The 27,410-nt window shown below is 39.9% G+C and overlaps 1 protein-coding gene across 4 annotated transcripts in view; it reads right to left on the bottom strand.

Annotated features, from left to right (window-relative positions):
• The window catches only part of MYPN (myopalladin), a 79,846-nt gene that overhangs the window by 20,477 nt on the left and 31,959 nt on the right, over positions 1-27,410 (bottom strand). For 3 of the 4 annotated variants that reach the window (XM_032608387.1, XM_032608384.1, XM_032608388.1), the window contains 8 exons: positions 25,847-25,961; positions 24,642-24,713; positions 17,779-17,920; positions 15,980-16,003; positions 13,533-13,649; positions 12,671-13,043; positions 5,247-5,837; positions 4,506-4,644 (listed from right to left, as the gene is read on the bottom strand). In XM_032608387.1, the coding sequence (XP_032464278.1) occupies positions 4,506-4,644; positions 5,247-5,837; positions 12,671-13,043; positions 13,533-13,649; positions 15,980-16,003; positions 17,779-17,920; positions 24,642-24,713; positions 25,847-25,961 (1,573 nt within the window). The remainder of the gene's footprint in view (positions 1-4,505; positions 4,645-5,246; positions 5,838-12,670; positions 13,044-13,532; positions 13,650-15,979; positions 16,004-17,778; positions 17,921-24,641; positions 24,714-25,846; positions 25,962-27,410) is intronic. The other variant, XM_032608386.1, reaches the window with a different exon arrangement.

The following is a 27,410-nucleotide window of genomic DNA, read 5'->3' as shown; positions in this document are numbered from 1 at the left end:
CAGGCTTATGTTAAAGACCTTCAGTGAAAATGAATTGCATAGAATTTCAGTTGCTCTACGAAAGAAAATGAAAAGCTAAAAAAATTACATCAGAAGAGTATGCCACTTGAAAATATAATTCTTTTTTTTTTTTTTCTCTAAAGATAATCCTCTTAAGGCTGATAGTTTGACAACTTGAGGCATTTGGTTTCTGGGACACATCTGCAGAAGTTTTCTTCAGATTGTCAGAGTGGTGGAGAGTGCCTTCCTCCTGCTAAGAACCACAATGTAATGACACAACCCAATCAGATACGGCATTGCCAAGGTTCCAAATTTCCAAAACGTGGGCCATGATCTGGCACTCACTGCCCTGAGCGTGCTGCGGGCTTCCTCTACTCTAGGTCTGAGTCTGGGCTTCAGGGGCAAATAATCAGATAGGATCAAACCAGCTGGAAGAGCCTGCCCAAAGGGTTCCCAACCAACTCTGGGTACAGTGTTCACTAAAAGAAGTTTTATGTGTTAGAGAAAGTATTCTCCTTTTGTTCCTGGGTGAGCCACAGTATGGACAGCAGGTAAGAGATTCCTAGACTAACTTGGAGGTTAACCTACACAGAGGATGTCTTCTTTTATGATTTATCCAATACTACATGCTTCCTTCAATAGAAATAACCAGGCTTCATGGCTTACCCCCGTCCCTGCTGCCAAATTCTTAGAATACTATAGTAGGCACTGGGGACACGGCATTCTATAAAACACACACTCTACCTTCAAGGAGGTTGCAAAAAAATACTTTAAATCCAGATTTTGTCTTTAAGAATAAATAATTACTAAATGGTTCACAGATTTATTTTATACTTAAATGTTCAGTTAACACCAGAGTTTTGCTTAATTTCAGTGTGTTTTTTTCAAAAGGCTTTCATCTTTTTAGTCAGTTGATTAAAATAGATTGTTATCATAGTAGATAGTGTCTATAATTAGGTATAATCAGAATCTCTATAGTTAAGTGAGATATTTTCCATACAGATGCAACAAATCCAAAACTTTCCCTTTGGTCAAAAGTTTGGTTATCCTATCTGAAATTAATGTAAATCCCAAAGTTGTGAGTTAATTCAGCAGATATTCCCTGAGCACCTACTCTGGGCCAGATACAGCAGGGGTGCAGCAATGAACAAGACCCCGTCCCACCCCCTGCCAATCCCGCTCCCAGGGAGCTTGTGACTGGTGCATCCTGGGTGGGCCCACAGCAGGTGACATGGGGACACTTCACTATTCCAGCACCCAGGGTCCTACAGTGCCCACAGTGAGCGACATAAGGCCAATGACTACGTTGAATTCTCATTAGAAAAGGAACAGATCGCAAGACTGTTTGCCCTCAAGAGAGAATTTTCATAAAGAATTCATGGTCAGAGATGAAAGAGGTAAGATTTAAATAGAAGAAATGACTAAGCAGTTTAGAGAAGAAGGAGATTAGAGGAAAAAAAGGCAGAGCTAGAATTAGGTACTTATTTTTTCCCCCCTCTGTCATATAGGGTAGTATCTGGGAACCACAGGCAGTTTTAATGAAGCCTTCATTTAAAAAATGGAGGGGGGGGGGAGGAGCAGAATAAAGAGATGGGAAAGTTTCCAGAGAAATGAGTTCAAGGAGGAAAGTTGAAATAAGACATTAAATATGTGTGTGTGTGCTTTAGACATTAACAGTCACCAACTATTTACTGGGAGCAGAACGTCATACTAAGTCATGTATGCATTAAAATCGTTGGTTGTGAAGGTTCCATCACACTTTGTGTGATCCTGGGTTCCTCTGACCTCTCAGACTCACCTTGCTAACCTAAACCAAGTGATGTCCGGTGAAGATCCACTGGTGGTGAATGATACCCTTCGAAATAAGAAATGATGCAGCCTAAAATCTATAAATCTTTATCGGTTTAGAAAGCTAAACAGTTTAATAAATATGAGCATCTGAAAGGATGACACCTTTGTATCACACAAAGTCCTGAGAATCAACCAGCAAATGCTAGTTGCTAATTGAAAATGTTATATAAAATGAGTTTGAGGATAAATGCTGAAGTATTACAGCAGAGAAATACAAGATGGCAGATACATCAAAGAAACCCTATTTCTAAAGCATTAATTTAGAAGTTTGAGTTCTGGGGAGGACATTTTTTATAGTCAATAATATTAATTGTTCAAGGACCTTTGGTTTACGTTCATGCTCAACATAACATGTAAATGCTTTAGAACGTTTACTCTTCTTCATCTGCTTAGGAATAACGTAGGGCAAGAGAGTCCAGCTTTCTGGACCTAAAAGTGGTCAAAGCAAGATAAAACAAAACAAATGCGTACTCTTCAGAAGGAATCATTTGCTTCCCCCTCGTATGTGCAGGCTAATATGGGAGTAAGAAAACAGATCACTTTGACCCCTGTGTCCCCAAAATGCAGGTGGAGGTGGCTGTCAATACACGTTTCTTTATGATTGTTCTCCACTTTTTCTCAGCAAATTTTCTTCTTAACTTCCTCAATGGGCCACAATACATTTAGACAGTGCTTCATGACTTTTTCACTGTCATTTCCCAAGGCAGCAATGGACAAAGCAATATTATAATATGGTCATCATTTTTTCCTCAAAACGTTCTCAGAATCAACATCTACCAACCTAATGCAAGCATTCCGTCTCAGACAGCTTCTTAGTTTCCTGAATTGCATTTATGCAGCTTGGCTTTCATGATCCCTGGCCTAGAATGCTGTGTAAGATCAATTCTGTAATTAATATACCATAATAACACTCAGAATAATAACTGTCAGAAGAACACGGATGTGTCACAGATATTTGGTATATAGTTTTCACTGAAATATGGAGAGGATTGAGATGCTTTTTGAGACTCCAAGTTCCTGCTGTTAGCCCTGAAGATAATTCATGACGGAGGTTTAATAAAGACTTCTGCTGGGTTTATGGCACTCCACTCATGGAAGTTCATGTTTATATGTACTCACGTTTCAGGTAATTAAGAGAAAAACCCTACTTTCCTCTGAGTGGGGGCAATGGATTAACATGGATCTACCTACAGAGTAACCATAAAAGTAAAACCAAACAGCCTGTGTGCTGACCTGGTATCATTTTTACAGGGTTCTAATTGCTCCCTGTCTGAGTTGTTAAAGACATAGGCTGAACACAGCTCTGATTTCAATGACACTTAGAAGGATTAACAAGCACAACTGTGATGACAGTATTATAGGAAAACAAATTGTGCTAGACAGAGCAACGTTTATGGGGCTTGGAGGTATTTGTTGTAAAACTGCAAAAAGGCTGCAGAGTTTCAGGGAAAATGTGAAAGTGTTCTGGAGACCAGGGCTCTGGTTCTCATTCTACCACTGACAGTTTGACAACTGTGCTTCAGTTTCTCTATCTAGAAGATGGAAGAGAAGAATAGTTATGTTGGTGTTTGCCTCCCAGAAATATATGTAATTTGATGAGATAATACCTGAAAAGTGTACTCAATTATGGCAAGCTTAAATATCCTGCTTCAAGTCAATAATTTAAAGTCAATTTTAAAAAGCATTTTAAGCATTATTATTTTAAGCATTTTAAGCATTACTTTCAAGAGAATCCACTCAGTAAAAATTGTCCAACATATAACACAATAGTAAAATACTGTATATCAGTGGCTCCACTGGAAGTAAGAGATAGAAACATGAAGGAAAACAGCATATGGTCAGGGGAGTCTGGAGCCTTGTTTCCAGGGGTCACTTATGTCACAAATTCCACAATATTTGGTATATAGTTTTCACTGAAATTTTATGTTATACTTAAAATAGATTTTATCAGTTCCCACCTGGGGAAATAAACCAAGAGTTAGATTATTAAAATGTAAATCTGCATTTAAAAAATAACCACCTTACAAAAAGCAAAAATAAATGGCTCCAATAAAATACTTAGTCTTTCTTTTATGTGATGCCTACAGATGACTTTCCTTTTTCTCCTTCCGTGTAAACACTTACTAGAAAGCAGGGAGTTGTACAGGTTGAAACACAGGATATTGGCTAATGGCTATTTCACGTGCTTCAACCTAATGTAAAGATGGAGAGGAACTGGTGAGCAAACCCCCAAGCACATTAGATTGAAGCAGCCAGATCAAGGATGGCTTGGAACCCCAGAGTTCCTTAAAGTCTAGGTCATCTCAAGGCTCAGATATTGAAATGTCTCAAAGATGTGACAGTGTTGGCCAATACTGAGCTGAGGATTGTTGGAATGGAAAACAGACTATCTAGTCTCTCTCCTTAACATACACTATTCTAGGTAAACGCACGTAGACAAGTAAACTGAATTAACTACTGGGCTAAATCAAGAACTGTGGATCCATGTGGACGAGTTTCCTACGTGAACCATGGACAGTCTGTGCTTTGCCTTCCAAAACTGCAGTGTCAGCTTCACCAAGGTCAGGTGACCTGAGCATCCAAGGACTGAATTAAGCAAACTTACATTCCTTACAAAGAAATTCCAGTAAACCGTCTGAACCCAACAATCTTACCTGCTGGTTTGATCTGACATCACTGAAATTCATTTTTTTCCCCAAGTCTAGAATCACTGCATTCTTAGTTTCACGAATGTAATCATCATTCACTGGTTGGGAAGACTTTATATGTTTCTTCATTAGTCCCTGGGATGGCCTGTAAAATAAATTCACACCTAAATCACTCATGAAAAGCACTGGCCAGGGTAGAGAGACCTAGAAACCAGAGTGGTTGGCATGGCAACCAGAGCCAGGAGCCATCAGGCACTTACGGAGTGCATCTTGCGAGCAAACCTTGAGCACTAACCAGAAAATCTGTGTATCGAGGTGTTTTCAGTATTTAAATTATAAAAACATTATTTAAAGTAATCATGTCCTTTTGTCCTAAGGTGTTCAATATCCATTTTGTGTCTAAGAGATCGGATTATGTAGAAATTCACTAAATGAAAGTCCTGTCCCAGACCAAGCTACTCTTATATGGGTCCATTCTTTTTTTTTTTTTTTTTTTGCGGTACGCGGGCCTCTCACTGTTGTGGCCTCTCCCATTGCGGAGCACAGGCTCCGGACGCGCAGGCTCAGCGGCCATGGCTCACAGGCGCAGCTGCTCCGCGGCATGTGGGATCCTCCCAGACCGGGCACGAACCCGTGTCCCCTGCATCCGCAGGCGGACTCTCAACCACTGCGCCACCAGGGAAGCCCTTATATGGGTCCATTACTTAAATGACATCTTTTACATCAAGAAACCTCAATGACACTTACACGGATGGTGCGCTTCTAGGCAGCCCCATGGCATTGGTGGGTGGGATGGCAGGGAGAGAAGGCAGGACGGAGCTGAGGAAAGCCACTGGGTTCTGAATCCGGCTGGTGGGAGAGACAGGAGTTGGGGACACGCAGTGGGGCTGAAACTGGTTTCCGCTGGCGATGGAAAATGTGAGTGGCAGTTGTGCTGGCTCTGTCGGACCTGGAGGAGGTGGCTCATTTTGGACCGAAACCCCTCCCAGAGATTTGGTTTGCGCCGAGGGCTGAGGAACTAAGAGGCTTTCTTTGCTCACTGTCCTCTGCATGGCTTGAGGAGTGCTGATCAGGGTGAACACTGGAGAGCTGGAAGGGGACACGGTGGCTGCGGTCGTGCTTGTGGAGGGGAAGAAGGGCTTTGGCGGGGCCAAGCTGAATGTCTGTGATGAAGGGGCCTTCACCTGCTTGCCGGACATTGTCACCGCTGGGGCAGCAGTGGAGGTCGAAACACTCATGTTGAAAGGAAACTCCTTAGGAGATGAAGGAGATGGGTTTTGCAACTGCTGTTGTTCCAGCAAGACTTGGTTGTGAAGCTGTTGTAGCTGGCTGGAATCTCTGCACGCAAAACAAGAGTGGGGAGAGAGAAGAGAAATCCGTCACCATCGCCTCAGTCTGTAAAAACAGGCTGTTGACTGTTTGATGCCGATTAAGAACACACAACCAGTGTTGCCAGAAACCAGCCGATCAGATTCGGGCACGTGGGATCTATTTCCCTGGCCAGGGATCAAACCCGTGCCCCCTGCATTGGAAGGGCGAGTCTTAACCACTGGACCGCCAAGGAAGTCCCTGTCTCTCCTTCTTTCTAAATCTGTTTGATTGCCAGGAAGAAGGGAAAGTCCACCATGATGCACAACTCCAAGAGGCGTCATTCACATTGTGTTCTTTGTGTTGTGACCCTGGAGTTGGGCAACACAGCAGCCCCATTTTAGAATGTTATAAATTAGAAAGAAGAAATAGAAAAATGGTCCTCTTGTTGGAAGTGCTCAAAGTTCTGAGATGAGCAGATAGTATCTCTGTTTCAGGACAGAAGGCACTGAGCTACATACTGATGTGAGTTACTAAAGGGGGCTCAGTTCCCTGAGAATGTGCTATATTCTTCACTCTGCCTCATTTTAGAGCAAACTTTAACAAAGCAGCTGGATGTGGCTTGGTGTTTCTCATCCTCTTCTGACAACAAAGCTTTATAGAGAAGGTGACCATATGTCTCGATTCATTCTAGACAGTCCTGCTTTATGCCTGTTTTCCTGGCATGATTATTAATAGTGCTCTTTCGCTCTCAAAAATATCATGGTTTGAACGATGGATTATATGGTCACCGTAGTTATGAACGTTACTTAGACTTTTCTTGTGCCTAATGAAAAAAAAAAGCGCTTTCTCCATTTATAGGAACCTGACTCACAGAAGCATTATATGAGTTGCCTTAAGTCCCACAGTCTATTTACTTCCTCTTAACAAAACAGTTAATTAATTTTTTAAAATAAGAAAATGGAAAACGAAAGTGTCCAAAAGTCATATATGCATAAAGTTGTCAGGGCTGTCAAACTTTGCTGTTTAGGAGAATCTATTCTTGAATAAACAACCATAGGAACAGCCACAAGTGAGACCACAGTGCTTCAAGCCCACCGTGGTTTTATGTTCTTTGAAAATATGTTTTGGAACATAGAAGGTGATCTGCTGAACATGAGATCTATTAAAAATGAAAGGTTTTATGTTTTCATACCATCGGGAAAGTCAACACCAGCAGCAATAAAGTTGAGGCAGAAAGTTCTCCAAATTTTGATTTAAAAAAAATTTTGTTTTTAATTGAAGTATAGTTGGTTTACAGTGTTGTGCCAGCTCTGCTGTACAGCAGTGACTCAGTTATACACAGAGACATTCTTTTTTTTAAATATTCTTTTCCATTATGGTATATCACAGGATATTGAATATAGTCATAATTTTAAAAAAAATTTCTTGGAGTTTAAGACCTTTTCTCTTGCCTTCATTAACATTTCTGATACACAGTATACGGAAAAGTAACTTCACAAAGTAGAGACCTATCTCCACTTTCATGACTGCTGTCAAATGCTACATACTCTGCGACTCTTTTTTCAACTATGAAAACTAAGAATTTAGAAGTATAGCCACTTGGCACAGTAACTTTCTTCCTCCCTTTTAGAAGTAAGTATTTAAGCTGAGAGAATAAAGTAACATAATTAAAATTAATTAAATCTTTTCATTCCATCATAGATGAAAGATTCGGCAATCAAGAGAAGCAGAAATATCTTTGTTAGATTATCCTTAGAAAAATATATACAATAACGTTGTTTCTGCTGGTGTTAACTTTCCCAATGGCATGAAAATATAAAACCTTTAAATTTTTAATGGATCTCATATTTGGCAGGTCCCATTCTGTGATTACTGTAGCGTAAAGAAAATGCCATGTGGTTTTTAGGACATGTTTGTATTGTAGTCTGAGTAACTTTTAATTTGATGGTATTGCAGAAACGTTTTATTGTGGTTATGGAAGTAGAAAAAGTAGTATATGAAAACTAAGTAATCTTAGAAAGATAAGGATGAAAAAAAGGGGCCAGGAAGTCGTTTGGTATTGATTGATTCTTATTTTCCTTTAGCTCCCATTGAATGAAAACTAAAAACCAGCTTTTAATTTTAAGTAAGACTTTAAACAGCATGTTAGCCCTTATCATTTAATGCAGTATATTGGATCGTAGAGGGTCACAAACTTTAAACATAATGATATATGAGATACAGCATCGAATAGTTTTGATTATCTAAGATTCTGGAAGAACTCATTTGAGAATAATGTCTCCTTTTGTTTGACAGGGTTTTTTTCCCCAAATTTTATTAAACTGTCTTGTTTCAGAAGGGATTTAAAACAGCTGTTTCAATTTGCTTATTCATGACATAAGGGCAAGGTGTCAATTCCAGTATTCAACAAACTTTTATTGAATCTTCTGTATGTTTACTTTGCTAGGTACTGTAGGAGATACAAATATGCCTGGGATAGTATGAGCTATTCAGGGCTCAAAAATCTTACTATACATATATGTAATACAAATACCCAGTGGTTATCTACAGGTAACATATGGAACTTACTATTTAATAATGAAGGTACAAAGTGCAATGAAAGAATAAAGGAAGGAAAGGTTAATTACAAAGCATACAAAACCCTGAGCAACCTCTCTAATTCAAAATAACAGCCTATCATAAATTGCTATAAGCTCAGCTGCTCATGTCTTGTTGCTATGAGGATTTCTGAAACAGGTTTGTACCCAGTTTTCTTTCTGTAGATTATCAACTCTCCTGGGTTCCCTGAAAATATCTTCTCTTTTGCCACAACTTAGCTCAAGCATGATGCTCAAGAATATGCCCTCTGCAGACAGATAGATTTAGGTCCTAATCGTGGCTCTGCCACTGATTATATGTGTGGTTTGGGGAGGTTTCTAGATTTTTCTGACCCTGATTTCTTCATAAGTAAGATAGGAGTAAGTAATATCTCTTCATGTTGTTGTGAGAATTGATAGATAAATCACCTAAATCAGATAAGTGATCAATAAATGGTGGCTATTATATTTTTCAGTTTCTGCACTACAAATATCAGTTTCAAGATTTGTAAGAAAATTAGAGTTTCAGAATTATAAGGATGTTTCTTGATGTGGTTTCTGGAATACAAAAGAATTTCTTAGGGATTTTTTTTTAATTAACATCTTTATTGGAGTATAATTGCTTTACAGTGGTGTGTTAGTTTCTGCTTTATAACAAAGTGAATCAGCTATACATATACATATGTCCCCATATCTCTTCCCTCTTGCGTCTCCCTCCCACCCTCCCTATCCCACCCCTCTAGGTGGTCACAAAGCACCAAGCTGATCTCCCTGTGCTATGCGGCTGCTTCCCACTAGCTAGCTATTTTACGTTTGGTAGCGTATATATGTCCATGTCACTCTCTCACTTCATCCCAGCTTACCTTTCCCCCTCCCCGTGTCCTCAAGTCCGTTTCTTAGGGATTTTAAATGGTTGAGATAAAATGTCAAGGCTTAATGACAAACACAACAGAACAACTTGGGCTACTGTATCAAATAGTTTTGAAAGCAATTTTGGCAACAACAACTTGGGGCAGTGTGTGCTGGAGCCAGCTCTCGATGGCTGTGGAGGGCAGGTTGTATACACCTCATCCCAGTTCCCAGTTTAATGACTTTTCTTTAGTAGCTTGAAATCAGCCATGGTGGGAGGAAACTGGCAAATGCTACAAATCAGGGCTTCCCCGCCTCTGCCGGTAGTTAAAACATTTGCTAGCACACTGCTGATTAGGATAACTAATTCTGGGTAAATATGTCTCTGCAGTCAGCTTTTAGCTGTGGTTTTGGCAGTGGTAACTATGCTGGTTGTGCATTAGATCACCCAGAGAGCACAAAAGACAAACCTTACTGATTTAGGCACCACTGGCCAGAGAGTCAGTTGGCCTGGGAAAGGATCCAGGCATAGTTATTATAATCTTTTTAAATGTGGGTCAGTTCTTAAACTTTAGTGAACCTCAGAACCCTCTGGAGGGCTTGTTAAAACGTAGATTTCCAGGCCGCACCTCCAGAGTTTCTGATTCAGTAGGTCTTGAGTGGAGCACGAGAATCTGTGATTCTATCAAGTTCCCAGGTGATGCCAGTGCTTTGAATAGCAAGGCTCTGGGTGATTCTTGTCTGCCTCCAGGACTGAGAACCACTGCTCTAAAGAAACACTTGCCCCAAAGCATAGGCTTACCCAGTACATTCTGATTTTAGTCTGACATTTTACTCACTTTAAATGTTAATTCTTCTATTTTTTTCCTGGCTGTGGAGGGGTGTGTGTATGGGGCTGGGTGGGGTGATAAAGGGTTGTAACTCAGGTTCTCCAACTTTACACCCGTACTTTCCAACCTGGCTGTACATTAAAATAATCTGTGGAGAGATTCTCATTCAACTGGGATGGAAGGCATAAATATTTTTCAAAAGCTCCACATTTCATTCTAGAGTGTGGCCAGGATGAAGAGTCACTTCTCTAAATAGCTTAATATTCAAGCTGAAAATGTCAAAGTCTGAATTATCTAGGCTTTGATGATACAGTGTTGAAAAATGACAGCTTCCCTCTCTGTTGCAGTTTTAAGATCTATAAGAATTCTATTTTTTGTATGAATGGCAAATTGAAGGAACAAGCAGAAAATTGTATCCTCAAGATTATTGAGTCAATGTATTTTAACATAAAACCTAAAAGCTTAAAACCAGTAAGAAAACTTTGTAGGCATGTGGATTCACAAAGGGTGTGTGTGTGTGTGTGAGAGAGAGAGAGAGAGGGGTGATTATGCACATGCATATTCATACCTCTACTAATACAAACCTATATTCACACAATTAGGTGAAAATTTAAGGAAGACAAAAAATATTAAAGAATTATATACTGCTGAGGACTGGATTATTAGAGGGTGTCATTACATAATTTAGTAGAAAGAATTTTTATATTCATTGAAAGTTTCATGTGGTAGATACTGCTGGCTGACTACTTAATTCTCCCCTTTGTAAAGGAACTTGATTTTACTCATGGAGGCAACATGTGCAACTAAAGACCACACTTCCCAGCTTCCTTTGTACTTAATATACCATGTGACTAAGTTCTGGCCAATGAGATATAAGCAGGTGATTTTGGGTAAGTCCTAAGAAGGCTCCTTTAAAGGAGAGTAATTGGACTTCTACCAATTTGCCTTTTCTGCTGCTTGAAATACAGACAGGATGACTAGACCACCATCAGCCATCTTGGAGGGCACTTGGAGAAGAAGCCAGTGCTAAAGATGGCAGAGCAGAAGACTGGGTTCTTAGTGACTATGGAGCCATCATAACAGCCTGAGACTGCCCATCTAATTCCTTTATTTGAGAGAAAACTAAACCGTCATGTGTTTAACTCACCATTAGTTTGGGCTTTCCGCAACGTGAAGCTAAACCTAATCCTAACTGACATACCTAATAGCCCCCAAACAGTCGCTGGGTAAGAGGAGGCCCTGCAAAGGAGGCAATTGATTGTTTGGGGTTACCTGTTCTCACGACTCCCTTCTCTGCGAACTGCCTTCACACACAGTTCTGATTTGATCCATTTGACTCTTCTTCCCTCCAAATGTAAGTGCTCTGCACCTGACGAGGCTGGGCTGATTGGTATTTGGAATTGAGCTGCTGAGCACGATTTAGTTAGCAGTGGAACTTGACACAAATCGTGACAAGACATGCCATCATGGGCCAGATATGAATTGATGAGTCTTCCAAGAGAGAAGAGTAGAGTGGATATGCAAAGAGGACACAAGGAGGTGCTCAAGACGGAGTGTGAGCAGGGGACAGAGGCTGGACTGACCATGTGTGTGATCCTAGCTCTTAACTCCCTGCTTCTCCTTCTCTGTGCAGGACCTGGCTGTGTTTTGTTGCCCGTTGCTGCTTATATCCCTACAATAACCTCTTCCCTTCTTCTTACTTTAAGTAGATTCCTATTTCCTGTAACTGGCAGAACTTTGAGGGGACAGAGATATTTCTGGATGTGACCCGCATGTTTTGTAACATTTAATTTTATGCCCAGAATTTCACCTTGTGTGTTAGTGAGAAAAATATAAAACTAAGCAACATGAACTGCTTCCAATGAATGTCAGCACTGAGAAACACACGATGGGAGTGCTACTACTGTAGATTTTATTGTTGATATTTAAAGGTTTCTGTAGTTATAAATGTAATTTTTATCACTTTGATGTGTGGATCAGACAGAACATAATAGTGGTATCCTATGGATGCACATTAAATTTTGCAACATGACTCTGATGAATGCTCTCTGGAGGGTTTGGGTGACAACTGCATCAGACTCCTGAGGCGACTCTGGTTGGTGGTCAACATGCCACCCTTAGAGGATGCTTCGCTTCCTTTGTAATTTCAACCCATTACATTTATATGAAGCCTGTGGTTACTACAGCATATCCAGCCATATCAAGGAACTAACTAAAAAATACTAGGTATCCTTTCTATAATGACTACAAAAACTTAAGTGAAAGCAGAAATGGGGAATAGAAAGATGAAATTTCACACTGTAAAGATTATTAGACATGAGAAAGGGCTTTATAAGAAGAGTGTAGAAGGGCTTCATCTGGAGCCCTCTAACGTTAGACATCTTTTTGAGCCAGTTTAGGAGTAACATTTCTTGGAGGTAGAATGTGAATAGTAAGGATGAAAGTGATAGTACACTTACACTGATGTAAGGATTATGATTTACAAAGCATTTAATGTGTGTTTTCTCATTTCATAATTTCCCTTTTTAGCTGCATCATTTTTAAGAAGGGCAGAGTCAGAGAAGGTCACAGGCACTCTTGGTTATCCATTCTAATTTTTACTTACAGTTTGGGTTTGGCCAGAACTGGAGGGGGCTCTTTGACGGGCGAGGAAGGCTCAGGGATTTTTGCTGACTGTCCATTGAATTTCTCCTGGAAGGAATCAGGCCTGGTCTGGTTGGTGGTCACCATGCCACCCTCAGAGGATGCTTCACTTCCTTTGTCATCTTCAGGCAGGTTGAAGTGGACACGGAGCCCGATCCTTGAGCTGGACCGGGGCTCGTTGTGATTCACCAGAACGCCTTCCAGTTTGGGTTTAGGGAGTTGTTCCACAGAAGGAGGCTCTGGGTTGGGTGGGGATGACTGTTGCTCAATAACAGCCAGGTTGGTGGTAGAGTTGACTGAGTGAAGAGACCCATTGTTTCTGGGGTCTTCATTTCCTGAAAGGATGATAACAGGACCTGAGATGTTAGCCTTACTCAACAAGACTGAGATAGGATTATAACCCTGAGACAGGGCATGTATCCAACCCAGGCGAATGTGCTAATGGAAATGCTTGTCAAAAACAGAAAACACAATCTGGGACATTAAAGAATGGTAAGGATACAGGAAAAAAAAACAAAAAAAAAAAACCTAAAAAAATCTAAGTACCATTTTGGAAAGAATTTTAGAAGTTTAGGTAAGATCAAGGAGATGTTTTCTTTGGGAGTATAATAAATAACAGCATGATAACTGGGGTGGTGGTGATAAATGCAATGAGAAATTGAAAACTGGATTCTGTTCAAGGACACTTTCCTCAATAATTCAAAAAATTTTAGGAGAGCCAAGCTAGCTTCATATGAAAAGCAGTAAGAGAGGGTAATATACATTGTCCATACTCATAATCAAAGTCATAGTCTAAACTGTTCTGGCATTGAAAGAGCCCTTACCTCTTACATCTAGCTGTGCAATGCTTGACACTGTGCCGTATTTATTGCTTGCAGTACAGGTGAAGCACCCAGAGTCTTCTGCAAATACCTCAGCAATGACCAAAGTACAGATCTCCTCTAAAGCCAATAAAGCAGAATGGTTACTGACTTATTTATGGAAATGGTATTATGGACTTTTCTAATATTAGATGGTGATTCTATAAAAGTCAATAGAAGAAGCCGATTATATTAATTGTTTGAAAACACTTAGTCCAATTATTTGATTGAATTGACTGATTAGCAGAGTAAATGAGCCAAAGGAAGTAAAATGAATAACTCCATGCAATCAACAAGAGGATTTAATGATAATATAATGTATGTTATGGATTTGCAGATTATCTGTTTTTATGTCATCAGTCCAGATGTCAAAAATAGGACCAAGAGAGCTTCCCTGGTGGCGCAGTGGTTGAGAGTCCGCCTGCTGATGCAGGTGACACGGGTTCGTGTCCCGGTCCGGGAAGATCCCACATGCCGCGGAGCGTCTGGGCCCGTGAGCCATGGCCGCTGAGCCTGCGCGTCCGGAGCCTGTGCTCCGCCAACGGGAGAGGCCACAACAGTGAGAGACCCGCGTACCGCAACAACAACAACAACAACAAAAAAAAAAGGACCAAGAAACAATGAGCTTAAAAATCACAAAAACAAATTAGGATTTACAGCAAAAATAGGTCTGTGTGAAATACCACGCTATTCTTTTTTTTTTGCAGTACGCGGGCCTCTCACTGTGTGGCTTCTCTCGTTGGCAGAGCACAGGCTTCTGACGCGCAGGCTCAGCGGCCATGGCTCACGAGCCCAGCCGCTCCGCGGCATGTGGGATCTTCCCGGACAGGGTCACGAACCTGTGTTCTCTGCCTCGGCAGGCGGACTCTCAAACACTGCGCCACCGGGGAAGCCCTACCACTCTATTCTTGCTAAGGTGGTAGCATGTGACACACAATTCTGGGCAATAAGATATTAGGGAAAATCTCCTGGGGAGTTTCTGGGTAAGTTTTTCTTGCCTTTTAAAAGGGGTAAAAGAGAGCATTTTCCCCTATTTTTGCTTTTGGATGTTGTCATCTGCATGTAATACCTAGAACTGTGGCAGCCGTCTTGGGTATACGAGTAGAACCAGTCTAAGAGGATACTCTGAAGATGACAGAATGGGGAAAAAAAAAAATAAAAAGCTTGGCCCCTGATGATCTCTGAGATGCTAAATTAACCAATCTCAAGACTACCATTTCTTAGGGCATCATGCTATGTAACAAGATACATTTTTCATGTTGATTAAGCCATTTTTGGTTAGGTCTTGTTTACGTGCTGCCCAAAGAATCCTAAATGATGGAGAGGCAAAGTTTGGTTTTGGTACCTCTATGTCCTTTCTCTGAGTCTTATGCTTCCTTCTCTCTGTTCCCTTCCCAAACATTTGCACTCTCATCTTTCAGCAACCTGCATTCGGAAAATGATCTGATAAATTCATTCATACTACACTATACCTGCCTGATAAGATATAGTATTCTGTCTCCAAAGGGTATTTGCTTTATCCAAGGTGGAAAGAAGAACTCTCTGAACATGAAATTTTAGATCATGGAGCTGGGACTTGTTTTGAGCAGGGACCCCTTTTGGGTGACTCTGAAACTATTTTCTGTATGAGGCTGCCTAGTGAAAAAGCTTGCTTTGGTTGAAAGTATCAAAAGCCTGAAATATTTTCAAAGGGAAAAATGCTTCTCCACTACAAGCAATGCTAGAGCCAGAGCACTCTGGTCTTTACTGTATCCCCAAGGGCCTAATGTAGGGTTATGCAACATGGATATTCAATGTCTACATCGAGAATGCCTTTCCATTCAGTTTTCAGAAGCAAGAATTATAATAATGAAATTCCAAACCATCACTCTTACCCATGGGCATAAATACAATCTTATTTTTCAGGGTGATCATAGAGAGGACATTCAGATGTTTATGCTGTGTTTTGTGAGCAACTTGTATTTTCTAGAGGTAAGAGCTTCCATGTGTCATCTTAATATCCTCCCAACCAAATCTAATAACATCACAAACATTTTATTGATTCTGTGAATTTCAAAATCTGATGCATAACTTTTGAGATACATAGGCTGTGGAATTGGAATTGATAGCATCATGGAAATTGCTCTGCCCAGTTTAAGGAGGTCGTGACTAGGGGCCAATGAAAGAGGGAAAATATTCCTAAGAAACATTCCTCAACAACGCAGAACTAACTACATTCACGTTAGCTATTGAATATATATTCCAAACTTGAACATGCTTGCCTTTCCGTCTCCTACAGTCATAGCTAGAGTTGGCTTCGATCTTCTTTGTAAAACTTTTTTTCTTGACAACAGTGTAATTTCAATATGTTTATTATATATTTCAAGTCACGGATCACATACAAATGAAATTAAAGTTAAAATGATCTTTACCTGGCTCTGCCATGGATCGAGGTTCTAAAAGAAAAAAAAAATTAAAAGATTCTGAGCATTTATTTTACTGAGAGGTGATATTTTTATCAGAAGCTTCCTATAGAAGTATCTTTTGCATACTCATGAGTAATTTGACAAGGCTAATCTGTGAATTTTAAGTAAAATGACCTAAGCACCAATGACCTTGACAGGGACAGGATCATTATCACAGAAGGGCAGCAAGAGAGCTGCTAACTAAATGATGTGGCTGTATCTTGGGACATACTTGGGTTCCACTTGGGACACATAAATCTTAGGTGAGGAAAAGTTACTGAATTAGTTGGGATTCAGGATGACTTGCTTTTATTGTACCCATTCAGCCTGACCTGAAAAAGTTTGTGAAGACTGAGAGATCATTCTTGGCTTTGGGCTCTCACATCCTGATATAATGTAGCGTAGACCTCCTGCCCTAAGGTTTCTAATATTAAGAGCCTCAGGATAGATGACAGGTTCCTCAGGAGCAGTTCTTTGTCTTAAAATTCTTTGGCATTCCTGAAGGTGCCCGCTTGGTACTGAAAACAGGTGCTCAACTAAGGTTTATAGAATTGCAGGCACTCAAGGAATAGTTATTGAATTTAGTTACATTCTTCTACACTGATAGAACTAGTGGAGTTTTTTGCCTCAGCTTAAATGGTATTCAGAATATATCATTGTTGCTGCTATTCAGAATATATCGTTGTTGTTAAATCTGATAGTAGTTTGATTCATATATCTATTTTGTGATAGGCAGAAACAAATTAACCAAGAAGCAAATAATTTTCAACATATTTTACGACTGAAATGGGTCAAGGTGAAAGCACTGCATGACAAGAAAAGAAGAATTAACCACTTGGATATATAAATAATTCTTACAATAAAAAGAGTAAAACCTCAATAAACAATGAACAAAGGATATAATAGGTAATTTTAAAGTAAATTCAAAGACCCAATAAATAGGAAAAAAAAGTTCCTTTCCACATCTCATTAGCGAAGAGCAGATTAAAACAAGTATTCCCATTTGGGACCTATAAAATTAGTGAAGATTTAAAAAATGTTTAATACCCATTGATAGTGAAGGCATAAGACAAAAGAAGTTCCCATATGTTGCTGGTTGTAGTAGAATGTAATTGAAACAGCATGTGTCCCAGTTCAACTGGGATGATCTGGTTTATTCCTGGGATCTCTGTGTAATGATTACTAGCACCCTCTGTTACTCCCCAAGGTGTCCCAGGTTAGATCATCAATTATATAATCATCCTAAATTTAGTTCAACCTTTTTGGATGGCATTTTGATGATTTATATTAAAAGCCTAAAAAAAGGTGAATTTACAGTAGCAATTCTAGTACTCAGATTTATTCATAGATATTCACAAAGATCTTCTCTGTTAACAAGCTTTGAAATATAGTTTCTAATAGTAAAAATTTGTGGACAGTCTACATTTTCAACAATACGGGAGTAAGTAAATATGAAATTGATTGTATCAACTTATTTTTAAAAGTAAAAAAGTGCTATATTAATATGGAAAGATGTTCATGAAATGTTCAGTGAAAAAATCAATTTACAAAAAAAATTTATTTTTATTTAAAGAAAATATATGCATGGAAAAATTTTTGGAGAATATATACCAAAATATTAATAGGGTTCAGTTTGGTGGAGTATAAGTGTTTTTTATTTTATTCTTTTTATTACATTTTAATTAGTTGTTAAAAGTTATAAAAATAAATGTATACAATAAATCTATAAAAATTATCAGAAAAATAATTTTAAAGCACCAACTTACTTTTCTGTAAAATTCTAAAATCTGGAGAATCTTCTATCAAGGTCCCTTCTCTATACCACTCAACTTTAGGAGATGGAGCTCCTTTTACTCTGCATTCAAAGACAACTAGCTGACCCTCAGAGGCTGATAAATTTTGTAACATCTGTAATGAGAAGAGTATTGTTAGAACCAAAAAGTATGTATTTTTGGAATCTACTCCCAGTGCTGAATTTTCGAAAAAGGTACCATTGCCTCCATATTTTGATTTTCTCCATATCTTGTACATTTCCAGCAGCTTCAATTCTGTGGATGTACATTGAATCTATTTTTTTTAATTAATTTATTTATTTATTTTTGGCTGCATTGGGTCTTCCTTGCTGCGCACAGGCTTTCTCTAGTTGTGGTGAGCGGGGGCTATTCACTGCAGTGCGCGGGCTTTTCACTGCAGTGACTTCTCTTGTTGCAGAGCACGGGCTCCAGTAGTTGTGGCATGTGGGCTCAGTAGTTGTGGCCTGTGGGCTCCAGAGCACGGGCTCAGTAGTTGTGGTGCACGGGCCCAGTTGTTCCGCGGCATGTGAGATCTTCCCGGACCAGGGCTCGAACCTGTGTCCCCTGCATTGGCAGGCGGATTCCCAACCACTGGGCCACCAGGGAAGTCCCTGAATCTGTTTTTAAAGACAGAATCATCTGAGTGCATAGCTTCTTACTTTTCCTCTCTGTTGCAGTGCCAGAAAAATTTATTGAATACTAGGTGAAATATTTTGAGGGTTTGCAAAAATACTAATATTTGGTAAAGTAATTCTGCTTCCTTTAAGAAAATGCCCAAGTAGAGTTTGTTTTTCAGAAATAATAACAATTTTAAAAATCTGCAGTGAATATCTACTAGGTGTATTCAGTATGGGAGTAATGTATATTTTTCCACACAAGACTGTTCCACAAGGTGGACTATCTCTGTGGCCTAAGTAAGTGACTATTTTCTTGGCTTTGCCTTGCCTACTTTCTGTAGTCCTGGAAATTGATGTTTGTTTTGCTATTTTCTTTTCCTTATGTGTTCTTCACAGGATAGCCTCGATGTCTGTTGAGGGAGGTAAACAGTGACAATCTCTATGAAATCATAGTCACATGTGGAGTCTTAGGTCATGGTAAAATATGTCAGAGTTTTGTGAAGGCATTGTTAAATGCTCTTTCACGCTTCCCCCCCAAAAAGTTCACAAAAATCACTTTCCATTGTAAAATATCGGTATATTCTATAATAGATGCTATGGGAGAATGGAACTCACATTTTCCTTTCACAACTTGTTTTCACTCATCATGATTTGTGAGCTTAAAGTCACACATACGTTTGTGTAGTTGGTACTTCATTTGATTATGAAATGCTCCTTTGGTATATATGTGGGCACATTTTTATTTTTAATATAGGCCTAAAGATGATAAACATGGAAAGGTTGTGATTAACTTTCTCTACAAGCTCTATCAGCAACAAATGCTGCAAGGCTTTCCCATTATTACAATTTTGGGTCTGTATTTAGGACATATTGGCTCTTGCTTTGGAGAAGGGGAAGGCCAGTAGTTTTTTTGCTTTTGTCATTTACTCTTACAAACATCTTGTGATTGTTTATAGCTCTTAACAATATATGATATTTTGTGCTTAGACCTATCATATTTATGGCGTTTATTTTAGGAATACTGGGGTGGGTTTAACCACATGGCTTTAGCTGTAGTAGGAGACTTTTACCTCAGAAGGATGTGTTAGTTGATATTGTGACGGCCAGGGGGCGCTATAGTTCGGAGTTAGTGTTTTGTTCTTTTTTTGCATTCCCAAATTTGTTTGCTGAAGGAATTCAGTCTGATTTTCACAGAGTGGTTGCTGAAGTAATAAGGAACTATTTGATTAAAAACCTGGTTATTCCTTGTCTACCCCAAAACAATAGCTTCTAGGGATAAGAATGGAATGTTCTCAGTAAGCAGGGAGCATCAATGAGTCTTGGGTGCTCCTGGCAAGCTGGTGAATATGCCCTCCACCCTGACATCTGAGCAAATTCTGTGCTAAGATGGTAGTTTTGGGGACCCACTGAAAACTTTAATGACAGTCAGACATCTCCCTGGGATTCATACATAATGGAGTTTCGTTCCTTCTTGAGGCAAACAAATAAGAAAACCAAAGCAAAAAAAGTGGTGGTGGCAGAAGGGATTGAATGAATAAAATATGGCACATTTAAAAAATGGATGTAGGGCTTCCCTGGTGGCGCAGTGGTTGAGAGTCCGCCCGCCGATGCAGGGGACACGGGTTCGTGCCCCGGTCCGGGAAGATCCCACATGCCGTGGATCGGCTGGGCCCTTGAGCCATGGCCGCTGAGGCTGTGTGTCAGGAGCCTGTGCTCTGCAACGGGAGAGGCCGCGACAGTGAGAGGCCCGAGTACCGTAAAAATAAATAAATAAATAAATAATAGATGTAAGGAGAATGAGGTCAATCTACATTCTGACATGACTTGAGGTTCAGATATATGAACCAATTCTCAATCTGCAGAGGTTACACCAAGGTCCTGCTTGCAAAAGGACCTCCTTGAGAGAATATGTTACAGTTGAGACCAACATTAGTTGGTTGTAATTATTCACTTGAAATTGAAGGCCAAAACCTGTGTTCTATTGGAGAATCTAGCCAGATACCTGAGATACTATAGTTCTAGAATATGCCAGCTAAGGGACTGTGATATGAGATGGAAGCTCATTCCAGTGTGACACGTCGTCAATACTCAGTAAAGGAGTTGCCAGGGGTCATCTTACAAGGCACTTAGAAAAGGTTATTGAAGGTCATAATTTGAAGGACAATGATAGTTGTTATTGCTGAAAACTGTGCTTTTCTACAAAAGTCTCATAAGAAGAAATCGGCTCACATTGCTGCACATCCGGTCCAAACCAGTTACACCATTTGAACATAGTTTAGATGGGACCTTGTTCAACACAGCAGTAGGTCTTAGGCTGTTACTAACGGCACATTGTATAAGACTTGATCATATTTATCTTGACTTCACTGAAGACGAATAAGACATGAAACATTCCCCAACTAGCAAAGATTAAGTTAGTCTTAACTAGGAATTATGGATCTGACCTGAAGTCCCTATAATGAAAAGTCTGCAACCTCCTGCAGTAAACAGTATCCAAAGTGCAAATCTGTCTTGTGTGTCATCACCATACTGACCATCCAGGAAGACATTCTTTGTAGGATGACTTGACAACACAGAGACCTGAGAAGCATGTCTTCCACGGCCATTTGACATTGGATTTTTTCTCTACTCCTAACAACACTCTGAAGCCACAAAGTGATAAAAGCAATAATTCCTTCTTAGCTGAAATGGAAGCAGTTCACCACAGAATAAATATAACTATGTTCCCGCTTTGTGCCAAGCTCTGTGCCAGGTGCTGTAAATGTGAGCTGAAATGTGACCTATACCCACAGATATAACGCAGGGACATCCTTGAGAAAAGGCATCTCCCTTATTGGTTAAAAGATATCAGCTATAAGGTTCATATTGTCACTTTATTCTTTTTTTAAATCCAGTTGCTATTTTTGCACCTTGGGAGATGCTGGAAGTGAATGTTATAGTGCTTTTAGACTGGAGTTGGATCACAGCAGTTTTTACTGATAAAGAACCGTTTGATTGAAGACCTTTTTGCCCCTATATTGTCACAGGTGCCCAGTGCAACAGTTGAGTCAGAGAAGTCTCTGGAATTGTCAGGTTGTGGACGGGGGCCCATGTAATCTTCAGGAATCTAGAGCCAACCACTGTACCTGCCATTTCAGGGTTTCCTGCCTCAGCTATTATATAATGAAGTGCCGTTCCTCAAATTCTCACTTCCCCTGCCCCCTTGCACTCTTCAAATTACTGCTGAAGCAGCTGGAGCCAGGGCTGCAGCCTTGAAAGCCTGCCAGAGCAGCTGCTGTTGGAGTGGGAACAGTGATAGGAGTAAGATTCTAATTTGATCATCTACCTCCCTTCACACTCAAGGAGTGTGAGCACTGTTTTCCCCCCATAAACAGAGTGAAAGTTTTTGACACTGTATAGAGGATGGAGGATAGTCTATCTCCATAAAATATTTTTAAAATATAGGTATCCTCTATAGGTAGAGCAGTGAATTAGCATATGGGACCCCAGATTTCTTTCAAACTCTACCACTGTTTTGCTGGGCAACCCTCATTTTCATTTTAACCTTCTTTAAAGAGAATATAATACCAGTACTTCCCTATCACCAAAGGAGGTACAAGGAGTTAAATAAAACTCTGCTCTCTAATCGTTGCTTTCAAAAGAATGGCTTCTTGCCATTATTGGCAGAGAAATAATTGTTGGGCAGTATAGAAAGTGAGTCATAGGGATTGGAATGCCAGAAGTCCCTAAAGAAGTAAACAGAGCAAGGAATAACCTGAACAAACATATGCCAGTGATCAGTTATCAGGGCCTGTGCCACGTGATTACCACCATCAGTGGCTCTGACTCAGAAATTTTCTAATGTCACTGGCAGTGACGATGACCTCAGTCCTACCCTCACTCATGGAAACTAATGCAAGCACAGCATTGCTGATAAGTCCCTCTGGAATCTGAGCCACAGCCTATGCTAGTGCCCTACGTCTGAACAACCCTGATCCCATTTATGGAGGCAAAAGCACACTTCCCGAGGGCTGAGAAAGCCTCACCAGAGTTTGAGTCCCTGTAGTAGGGACTGTTTTCCCACCATGGATCTAATGTTTTTGCAGATTTATCTAATTAACAACATATACTAATGACTAATTACCTTCCCCATTTTTATTTATCAAAGGCATATATGTATCTGCAAATCAGAGCGTCTAATTAGAGGGAGGTAATCAGTCACCACACAAAAGCAGCTAAACTTGAGGCCAACCAGTCCATGAAAATTAAATGTAAAGAATAGGCTTTAAAGTCCTATTAGGCTTTTCAGAATGATAAAAATGGCTTTGGACCTATTATAACCATTATGGACTCCTATGTAGACATTAGAGATAGCCTTCAAGGCGCTTGGGAGAGACAGAAAACTAAACATCTTTATTATTGTGCTAAATGTTGTACCAGAGGCATGTACCAGGTGATGTAGATGCAGGGAAGACAGAGCACCCAAAAATATTTGAAAGTGTGGAGGGAGATAAGGACACCTCTTTGCTGTCTAGCTGGGCAGATGGTGTTGAGGAGACGAGTGGAGGAGATGTCAGTTTGGGACTGGGTATAAATTATTCTGTGATTTAGTTGCCTTTGAAGAGTCAGCATTGCCTGACAAAGGGTGTGACAAATAGGCACGACAAATTAAAGTGTCCTGATTTCTCGGCATTTAAAGCTCTGTTTTAAGGCTAGGTGACTTAGCAGTGAACTAGGAGACACTTAGGGGTAGCTCTGTTAGCTACATTACACACACGTGCGCGCACCCCTGCGTGCGCGCGCGCGCGCGCACGCACACACACACACACACACACACACACACACACACACACACAGGTCCACTTATAACTCTTCATCCAAGTCTGGTATTCACCAAATCACAACATGTTGCTTTCCTACTTCAAGTCTTTGAGAATAGCAAAACTTAAATTCCGAAAGCGGTTACAAGAGACAAACCTGAAAAATTGAGAGGCATCTTGTTTCACATAAGAATGTTTGCCAACCTGATACAGTTATGGATAAACATGTCTCACTCTTAGACTCTGCTTGATTTTGGAAAACCATCTTGGATGAGCTGATATGGTGGAACGTCACTAAAATGGATGTTTCTGTGGAAGTTGTGAACTTAGCAATACTTTTAGGATCAGTACTCATTGGAAAAGACATTTTTTTTTTTTTTCCACTTTGCTCTATAGCATGATTTCTCAGCCCCAGGACTAATTGACAGTTTGGGCTGGATAATTCTTTGTTGCAGGAGGCTGTCATCCTGTGTATTACAAGATGTTTAACAGTATCTCTGGATGCCAGCCCCCTGTTGTGAAAATCAAAAAAATGTCTCCAGACATTGCCAAATGTCCTTCGAGGGACAAAATTAACCCTGATTGAGAACCATTCCTCTAAATCATACTTCTGAGTGGATAAAATTTCTTTGGGCTTAAGTTTGGTATTCATTACAAACAATAAACTGTAAATCCAGGCATAGACTCCATCCATGTGGTTTTCATAATACCAAAACAAATCCAATATGACTCAGTTTTGCACCTTTGAGTTTATTGTCCTGGGCAACATATAAACTAAGTCTATGTTATATAAGGGAAAGAACAGTAGACAGAATTGGGACAACTTGTTTCTAGTCCTGATTCGGCCACTTGCTAGTTCTGTGACATTGAATACATTGTTTAATCTCCCTGGCCCTCCCTTGGTTTTTTCACTTGTAAATGAAAGTGCCTGAGTAAAATTTCCAGTTCTAAATACAAAGATTATGAGACTCAGAATTTGATGCCACCACAGTAGTTGATACCATGGATTAGAAAAAGAAAGCTCTTTGTTCTAGAGTGAGGCTTTGTATTAAGCTTCTTAAGAGCATGTAACTCCATCTCCTTGAATACCAAAGACATCCAGAGAAACCCTTGGATAGTAAGTGCCTACAAGTGTATCACCTGACCCCTAGGTGTGGCTACTGTGTTTAAAAGCAATAGGATGGCCATAGAGATCAATGTGATGAGTGGGGATGACCTTTCCCTTATTATACAAATTAATATTAGAAATCCGCAACTTGGAGCGACATGGTAACAGCTACCACAAAAACCCAAATCCTATCCTGTACTTATAAAAGACCAAAATCCTGAGATAAAATCAGTGAATTTTGAATCCTACAACTTTGTTTGGGTATTGTGGTGTGTTTAAAGCCATGACAGAAAGAAGTTATAGTTTGATTACCTTTGTAAACACAGGAGCTGCAATGATAGGTTTTCCATCCAATCCTTGCAGATAGTTGGGAGGGCTCTGACACTGTTAGAAGGGAACCAACAATAGATTCATTGTCACTGGGATTATCAGATAGGTAGGTAGACAGATGATAGATAGGTATAACGCAGATAAAGAATTTGGTGTATGAAATTAATCTAAAACCAAAGACTGACGTTTTCTAAGTCTATGAATTGCAGACATGAAATTTCATGCTGAACTGATTGTATTTCTTTCTAGGTCATGGTGGCCGTAAATACGTGCTGGCCATCCCCATCCCCTCACATATAGAGCTATGTAATGAACCCTAATCCCCTGAAGAGGTTACATAGACCCCTGAGGCTCCACAGATCAGTTTTAAAACTACTGAATTAGAACTAAAATGTGACCCCTCTGCATTACTAAACGGGTCAGATAAGTACTTTAAAATTTTTTTTAAAGGTTGTAGATCTTTATATCAATATTTATATTTAAATATATCAATAACACATTACAAGTATGTTTCTATTAGTATGATTTCATATTGTTAAAGCATATGCATACTATACATTTACAGATATGTATAGAAAATGCCTGGAACTATCTGCTAGAAATTAATAACAGGAGGTACCTCTGAAGAGTGGGGGCAGAGGAGTCGAACCTTGACTAAAGTTTTTACTTAATATACTTTCTGTATTTTAAAAATGTTTTTACAATAAGCATCACTCTTATCATCATGATCATCATTGTTAACTTGAAGGATGAGAGACTTTGAGGTTTTCCAAAAATTAATTTCATGGTTGCTCTATCTTAGAAAGTAGAATTTTTTTTTTTTTTAATAGCTCATGAAACTGAGTTTCATGATACAGAGTGTCTTGGGCCAGTGTGAGAGCTGGCAGCTCATTGTATATGTAGTCAATGCCCTTCATAAAGCTGGAATATCAGAGACTAATTTGTAGAGTTTCTTTTGCTATGAACTTTGCCTATGAAGTTAGAGAATATGTTCCCAAAGCCGGGGGAACTACTGATATCGTACATCAGAAGCACAAAGTGATTATCAAGACTATAGAAGTGTGTTGCCCAAGGTCATTATGAAGTTGCAACAGAGGAGAACACGATCATGCCGTACAAGATGGTCATGGTCACAGTGCCTGCCTGTCACAATCCATGGCGCTTGTGTTTCACTTAGACCCTTGTACCTGCTGAATGGTTGACACACTGGGCTGGGCCACCACAGGCTGGGCTTGGGGTACTGCTGAAGGAATGGCTGCAGAAGTAGTGGGAGGGGATGACACCTCACTTGGCTTCTGGATTCTGAGAAGTGATTAAAATATAGATTATAAAACAGACCTATCATTGTTGTGAAAATCCTTTCAGAAATGCTTACAGAAATCTTCGTTCAACAATATTACACAAACATTTACTGAGGGCTTTGCTACACCCTTTGTTAGGCAGTGTAAACAGGAAGATCATAAGACACCAGTTCTGTCCTTGAGTTAGCTGCTGTCGGCAGAGCTGGGGACTCCAGCATACTCTCAACTCACTGAGATTCAAGACAAGTGCTGTGACAGAGCATGTGCAGAAAATTGTTTGAGATCTGTTTTGGTTTTGCCCTCTGTGTTTTCCCTCCCCCTCCTATTTCAAGTAGGAGGCCAGGCTTTGTAAATCTTTGCTTCTGGGATTCTGGCATGGCAAAAAGCAGAAATAGCCTGAGTCAATGAGCTCTTCAGGTTTTACACAAATTAAATTAAAGAGATCGTTTGAAGGGCAAGGGAGCCAGAAAGTATTCTTGAGAAGGCTGCAGAGGGTAGATTATTTCAGCTTTGTTGTGGGGAAGAGAGAGGTCCAGGGATCTTGCCAGAGAACCTAACAAGAGGGAGAACCTGAGTCCAGAGGGGATGACAATCCCTCAATTAAAGGCTCCCAATCTTGCTAAAGATATCAGTACCCAAACACATCAGGAAGAAACAAAGCACTAGACTTGAAGGGACCTTGAGATCTGGGACATGGGTTTCTCACCCATAACCTGTGGGGATAGATGACCGATGACAGGATGGGCTTTCCTTTTGTCTAGGTGTTACCTCTCTCTGCCTCAGCTTTCTCATCTCTAAAATGAGGAAATAATAATTCTTACCTCATAGGGTTTTTGTGAGGGTTAAATAAGGTAATTCATGTAAGATGCTTAGAGCAGTGTTTAATATCAAACTGTATATCTACATCTCTGTATCTGCTATATCCCAGGAATCTTTGCACAGATTTGGAGGGGGAAAGGGACACCCAATAATGACTGATTGAATTTTTTCCCGGAGCCAGGTAGGATGGAATCTCAGAAGCAGAATCATTTGATGATGTAGAGGCTATCAGTGTTCCTGAAGCATCTATCTTCTTCTTCTACAGTGTTAGAATCCCTGATTTCTTTACATAGCTACTCCAAATAAAGATTGCATTTCCCAACCCTCATTGAAGCTAGCTGTGGCCACATGCCTACTTTCTGGTCATGGGATATGAAGGATAGTGATATATGTAATTTAAGAGAGATGTTAAAAGGGGAGTAGGGTATGTCCTTTATTCCTTTCAATCTAAGAAGATGAGGCCACATCTTAGAATGAGGTGAAGCAGAAAGCTGGAAGCAGACCAGAACCCAGTGGAATTTGGAGCTGTTTTACCAGCCAAATTCATATTTTTATGTAAAGGAGAAAAATATTTGTCTTATTTAAGTTACTGTTATTTGGGGTCACTATTACACAGAACTGGAGCTAAATC

Source organism: Phocoena sinus, chromosome 16 (assembly GCF_008692025.1).
Source record: "Phocoena sinus isolate mPhoSin1 chromosome 16, mPhoSin1.pri, whole genome shotgun sequence".
Classification (NCBI taxonomy): domain Eukaryota; kingdom Metazoa; phylum Chordata; class Mammalia; order Artiodactyla; family Phocoenidae; genus Phocoena; species Phocoena sinus.
The sequence above is the reverse complement of the archived record's forward strand: the minus strand, read 5'-3'. Positions and strand labels throughout refer to the sequence as shown.